The sequence below is a fragment of the Hylobates moloch genome, unplaced genomic scaffold, assembly GCF_009828535.3.
Source record: "Hylobates moloch isolate HMO894 unplaced genomic scaffold, HMol_V3 SCAFFOLD_3, whole genome shotgun sequence".
Lineage (NCBI taxonomy): Eukaryota > Metazoa > Chordata > Mammalia > Primates > Hylobatidae > Hylobates > Hylobates moloch.
The window spans coordinates 162,291,230-162,298,377 of NW_026652278.1; the positions used below are offsets into that span (position 1 = coordinate 162,291,230).

Below are 7,148 nucleotides of genomic sequence, written 5' to 3' on the forward strand. Positions count from 1 at the left end.
CCAAAATGACAACATCTATTATTATTAAGCAACTGACTCATCAGGACGATTGATGGCTGGAAGACTGAAGAAGAATTAAAAAGATCTCTTAGAGGCATCCCAAGTAGGAAATAGACATTGACGTAGGTTTTAACTACAAGCAAGGGTACCCACCAGGCTTCAGAAATGGAGGAAAAAAGATGACTGCTTTCTAGATGGTTTTCCTAGTTAGTGATGAATTAAATCAAACCTTTTAGCCTTTAGCACCAAGGAGAAAAAAAAAAAAAAGAAACAACTTTGTAAACATCAATCTTTGTAAATTTTTCACGCTGAAAGTAGACAATTTACATAATCCCTTCGATATAAGGCTTTGCCTGAGTTTCAGGTTGGCTTTTCATATTTTTTGCATGCTTTTTAGGTCTCCCCATTTTTAATATAAAATAAAATTATCATGTAGCGAGTGACGGTTTCTTTGTCAAACTGAAAAAAGGTAACTGGTAGTTTTCCAAGATAGTCTAAAGGGGGTAAGTTATATTTATGTGATCTAAATCCATTGGTTAAATGCATAGGGATTAACATCTGTTAAAAGAGTTGTGCTTGGCATGCAGGTGTTTCAATATTTGCATTTAGTATGTGTTTCAGAAACAGCCTCTGAGAAAAACATTTATATAACAATCTGGTGTTTTATTGTCTAAATCTGTCAGGACAGTCATTTTGTTACTCAGACTTTGTGACCCTCTTGCAAGCCGTAAACTATTTAACGAAGTGAGTATATTGAGAAAGATGACAGACTTTCAAACTTTGGGGAAAGAGTATTATATGAGAAGAATCAGCTTTTCCTCCTGAGATTGTGCCTAATATGTGAACAGCAAAAACAATTACACTGGTGATTTCAGGAAGTCCAATAAAATCCATAGCACAGTCTCACTTTTGAAATATTACATCACTCAGCAAAAGCTTATGTTCGTATATTAAGCTGAAATGAACTAATCATGAATTAATTACCATCAGTTCACTTTTGTGAATGGAGTTCAGAGGTAGGGCTCTGGTTTCAGTCCACTCAGCGCTGCAGGGTTTAACTACGCCTGCAGTTTAAGTCTCACAGTGCCCATATGTTGAGGGCAAGCTGATCTCCTTATTTCAGCCGTCTTCGCGATCACCTCTCATTGTGGTGATTGACTTAACCATTCTGTAATCCACACTGTTAAAATAACTTGTGCTCTGGTCCATTTGTTTTGTAGGTACAGTGGGGAAAATAAATGTAGTGCATCTCCAGAGATTTGTGGCTTGAAATTAGAAAGAAAATAGACGAATCAAGTGGTTTCACACATTGCCAGATTATACCTCAAGAAAATTAAAACTGGGTAAAAGCTGAATTATAAGTGAGCTCTGCTTTATAAATAAACCACACATGGCTATGATAGTGCATGATGGCTCACTTTGGCGTCATTACTTTTAAAATGTTTAAATGTACTCAGGGTGCATGAATTCCAGTCAGAAACACTGTCTTGTGTGTAAATAACAATTAACTTTTAATGTTAATGTCTGCTGTGTGGCTTGTTCTCACGCAATTACATTGTTTTTGACTTCTGGATAGTTCCCAAATCACGTTCAGGACACTTTGGGCATTCACTGAGGAAGTTTCAGTGGATGCAGATTTCAGATATTTTCTGGCTTTGGGGAATTGTCTCCCCAAACCACTGGGTGGGGCAGGGATGTGTATGTGAGGTCACGTTTAGACTTTTGCCTGATAGCTTCTGGAGTGGTTTGCACTTCTCCAGGGCTAGAACAGCCATCTACTGTTACATTTACTGAATACAAAGACTGTCCCAAATTTCGTGGCCAGTCTCATGAACTCTACCTTATCTCTATCTCTCCTTCAGGTGGTTTCCAGAATTTTGATCAAATAAGCAGAAAAATCTCCAAGAATTTGTGGGGAGGAGAACCTAGTTGATTGTCAACTTTCAATTTTGCCAATTATAGACATGAAAGAAACTACTTTTATCACTTAATAAATGGCAGTACCTTTTAATACCAATATTAAGACAGTTATAATCAATGAACGAAAAACAGCGCTTTAAATGGAGTCAATTTAACTTTTGCAGAGGTAATTTCATGGTCTCTTTTTCTTGTTTGAATGACAATTTTGCCGTGGATTGACGTCTAGCAAGAGAATGTTGAGAATCATTGAAAAACTTCAAGTACCTTTGACTTGGAATCAGGACACCTGGGTTGGGGGTCAAACACCATTCCATGTTAGCTATGGGATTCTTTCTGAGCTTTCTTTGTAAAATGGAGATGGTAACCCTTGCCTGGATTTTCTCACAAGGCTATTGTGAAATGCATGTGGAATGATGTATGCAAAAGTGTTTCTTTAAACCAGAAAGCACAAGCAAAATTAGATAGTTTTATTGTAAATTTATAGAAGATTATCATGAGGTAATAGAATCCTACGGCTGGGCACAGCCTTCGAAATTCATCTGAAAAACCACCTCACCGTGTTTCTGCTGTTTGACCTTTCCATTTTTCTTTAAGAAAGATTTCTCTTCTATTACCCAGTACCTTCAGCCAAAGGAACGGGACCATTTTTATTCAAATGCCACCCTGAATATTCATGTGTATTTCTGTTGACGAATTATCTACCTGCACCTTTCCATCTGAAATGTAAACTCTTGGGATGTTGCTCCCCAGTAAATGTTACCTCAGTTTTGACAGGAGGCTGTATTCCTAGGGACTGACTGTCATAGGATTCCTGGTCCCTGGCAGTTAGGGAACGGACTGGTTGTGGAATTCATGAATGAAATTGTTTTCTAAAAAATGTATAGTCTGTCATACTCCTGGGCTACATCAGGGAAAACAAAAACCAAAAACTCCCCTTCGGAGTCACTTGTGAGCTATTGGATACTTGCTTGCAAGGTATCATTTGTCCTATATACCCTTAAGTACCCAAGTTAGGAAGTCACTATCTGTGGGCTTTGGACCTCTCCACTTTCAGTGGCAGCACGTGCCACCTTTGGTCTCTGAGGGGTAAAAGATTTTTTAAAAAATCGACCTAATTTTAAACCTTTCCCTGTAACATCTACCCTGTAACATTACACCTTTCCCTGTAACATCTACCTGTTAATACTGGTTCCTTGAAGAAAGAAATGCTATTTTTTTCTCTGTGATGGCTTTGAGAAAGGCAAAAAATTTAATTCCTGAGATTTTTATTTTATTTTGTTCAAGCCAAACATCTTTAATCCCCTTAACCATTTCTCATATGGAAAAATTCCGAGTCCCCCAAATTCCTAGTCATCCTGTCCTGCTTCTCTTAACTCTCAGTTGGGTGCCTTTGCTTGTGATATGAATTGAAAATATTTTAGCTCAATTTGTCTTTTGCCTTTTCTCTTTGTTTATAATAGTATGGCGGTTTGCTGCACCAATGACCATCATCTACATTAGGTATTTCTCCTAATGCTATCCCTCCTCTGGCCCCCCACCCCCTGACAGGCCCTGGTGTGTGATGTTCCCCTCCCTGTATCCATGTTGTTCAACTCCCACTTATGAGTGAGAACATGCGGTCTTTGGTTTTCTGTTTCAGTGTTAGTTTGCTGAGAATGATGGTTTCCAGCTTCATCCATGTCCCTGCAAAGGACATGAACTCATCCTTTTTTATGGCTGCATAGTATTCCATGGTGTATATGTGCCACATTTTCTTTATCCAGTCCATCATTGATGGACATTTGGGTTGGTTCCAAGTCTCTGCTATTGTGAACAGTGCTGCAATAAACATACATGTGCATAAGTCTTTATAGTAGCATGATTTATAATCCTTTGGGTATATACCCAATAATGTGATTTCTGGGTCAAATGGTATTTCTGGTTCTAGATCCTTGAAGAATCGCCACACTGTCTTCCACAATGGTGGAACTAATTTACAGTCTCACCAACAGTGTGAAAGTGTTCCTATTTCTCCGCATCCTCTCCAGCATCTGTTGTTTCCTGACTTTCTAATGATTGTCATTCTAACTGGCATAAGATGGTATCTCATTGTGGTTTCAATTTGCATTTCTCTAATGACCAGTGATGATGAGCTTTTTTTCATATATTTGTTGGCTGCATAAATGTCTTCTTTTGAGAAGTGTCTGTTCATATCCTTTGCCCACTTTTTGATGGGGTTGCTTTTTTCCTGTAAATTTGTTTAAGTTCTTTGTAGATTCTGGATATTAGCCCTTTGTCAGATGGACAAATTGCAAAAATTTTCTCCCATTCTGTAGGTTGTCTGTTCACTCTGATGATAGTTTCTTTTGCTCTGCGGAAGCTCTTTAGTTTAATTAGTTTGATTTTGCCAGGAAACAAAGGCAGTTTCTTTCTTCTTTCTAGTTTAGATGCCTTTTATTTCTTTTTCTTGCCTTATTGAACTAGCCAGAACTTTCTAGTCCAATATTGTATGAACATGGTGAGAAAAGGCATCATTGCCTTTTTCCTGTTCGTAAGGAAAAAGCAATCAGTCAGTCTCCATTAAATATGATATCAGCTTTAAGTTTTTTAAATAGATGCTATCTATCAGATTGAGGAAGTTCTCTTCTATCCTTGCTTTGCTAAGAGTTTTTAGCAGAAACACTGAATTTTGTCAAACGCTCTTCCTGCATTTGTTGAGATGATCATATGATTTTTCTTTTTAGGTTGTTAATATGGTGAATTACATTGATTAATTTTTGAATGTTAAAACAATCTTGCTTTTTGTGAATGAATCCTATTCAGCCATGTTGTATCATCTTCTTATATGTAATGTCTGTCTGTTTTTCATATTCCCAAAGCTTCTGGCCTCATGAAAGAAGGTAGAAAATATTTTATCTTCTTCAATTTTCTGTAAGAGTTTTTGTAGAATTGGCATCATTTGTTCCTTAAATGTTTAGTAGAATTCTCCAGCAAAGTCAGATGGGCCTGGAGGTGTTTTTTGTTGTTGTTGTTGTTGTTGTTTGGGGGGGTGGTTAAATTACAAATTTAATTTATTTAATAGGTTATTTAGATTATACTTGGATGAAATTGGTAGTTTGCATCTTTCAAGAAATTTACCTATTTCTTCTAAATTGTCAAATTTATTGGCATAATGTTCATTATAATATTTTCTTATTTTAAAAAATATATGTAAAAGAGGAAGTGATGTTACCTTTATTAGTTCTGACAATGGGTAATTTGTGTCTTCTTTCTTTTTTCCTCTGATTGGCTTGGCTACAGCTTTACCAATTTTATTGATCTTCTTAAAGAAGTAGCACTGGGTTTCATTAATTTTTCATTGACTTTATATACTTTATTAATATCTACTCTGATTTTTTTCATAAGTTATCTTCTACTTTGGTTTTAATTTGTTCTTTGGCTTCTAGTTTCTTTTCTATTTTCTTATTCCTTTTTTTAGATATTTTAAATATAACTTTATTTTGATAAAGGAATGGGAATGACAGTAACAAACAAGATTTCACCACTGAATATTGTGATGTGACTGTAGCAGTCTTTTTTTGGGGGGGGCGGGGATGGAGTTTCACTCTGTCGCCAGGCTGGAGTGCTGTGGCGTGACCTCCACTCACTGCAACCTCTGACTCCCTGGTTCAAGTGATTCTCCTGCCTCAGCCTCCTGAGTAGCTGGGATTACAGGCCCGCGCCACCACCCCCGGCTAATTTTTTTATTTTTAGTAGAGACGGAGTTTCACCATGTTGACCAGGATGGTCTCGATCTCCTGACCTTGTGATCAGCCTGCCTCAGCTTCCCAAAGTGCTGGTATTACAGGCATGAGCCACCGCGCCTGGCTGAATGTAGCAGTCTTATATTTGAAACTCTAGGAATCAACTGCATTCCAAAACAGCTAAATATGCAGGTCCAAACAATGAAGGTATTTTTTAAACTGCCACATTCACTCCGAAGCCCACTCATCTCCTTCAGCATCCCACAGATGAAGCACATATTCCGCTTAGCTAGATAACAATGAGGTGGCACAGGGCTGCACCGCTGACATCACAGGACAACTGCCTATAAAACTAAGATTTCTGACATTGGGCTCCAGCTTCAGTCTCACAGGTCATTATCCTAATCCAGGAGAGCAGTTGTCTGAGCAACCTCTAAGTCGTGCTCACACTGTGCTGCCAAAGCTGGGTCCATGACAACCTCCGGTGGGGAGAGAGCAGACATGGCAACAAATTCCAAGTTAGGGTCTCCAGTGAGCTGCCTAGCAAGCCAGCGGAAAGGCTTTTCAAAGTTGTAGCTACTTTTGGCAGAAATGTCGTAGTACTGAAGATTGTTCTTTTGGTGGAAGACAACGGATTTTGCCTTCCCTTTCCTGTTCTTAATATCCACTTTGTTGCCACACAACATGATGGGGATGTTTTCACACACTCGCACCTGATCTCTATGCCAGGTAGGCACATTCTTGTAAGTAACTCTTGATGTTACATCAAACATTATAATGGCACACTGGGCTTGGATATAATAGCCATCTCTCAGTCTACGGAACTTCTCCTGGCTGGCTGTGTCCCATACATTGAACTTAATAGGTCCTCTGTTGGTGTGGAACACTAGGGGATGAACCTCAACACCTAAGGTGGCTATACACTTCTTCTCAAATTCACCAGTCAAATGGTGTTTCATGAAGGTCGTTTTCCCAGTACCACCATCACCAACCAATACAAGTTTGAACTGGACCTGGAGTTCTCCCTGTCCAGCCATCCCGGCGTTCTTTCCAGAAGCATCTCCGCACCCGTCCACCTGAGCTCTTATTCCCTTTTTTTTTTTTTTTTTGAAATGGGGTCTCACTGTGTTACCCAGGCTGAAGTGCAGTGGTGTGATATGGCTCACTGCTGCCTTGAACTCCTGGGCTCAAGCAGTCCTCCTGCCTTAGCCTCCCAAGTAGCTGATACAATAGGCACGTGCCGCCATGCCTGGCTAAGTTTTTATTTTTGTTTGTAGAGACAGGATCTCTCTCCATTGCCCACACTGGTCTCAAACCCCTGGCCTCAAGCAATCATCCAACCTCAGCCTTCTGAGTACTGGGATTACAAATGCAAGCCACTGTGCCCAGCTCCTGTTTCTACTTTCTTAAGGTACAAGTTGAGGTCATTGATTTGAGACCTTTCCACTGTTCTAATATGGATGTTCAGTGTTACGGATTTGCCTCCAAATATTGTTTTAACTGCAT

General features: G+C 39.0%; 1 protein-coding gene across 1 annotated transcript; it reads right to left on the reverse strand.

Moving 5' to 3' along the window:
- Nucleotides 1-6,043: 6,043 nt before the first annotated feature.
- On the reverse strand, nt 6,044-6,679 carry LOC116480354 (GTP-binding nuclear protein Ran-like). Its single transcript, XM_032172315.2, has one exon. The coding sequence runs from the start codon at nt 6,677-6,679 to the stop codon at nt 6,044-6,046; it is 636 nt and encodes a 211-aa protein (XP_032028206.1).
- Between the last annotated feature and the right edge of the window lie 469 nt (nt 6,680-7,148).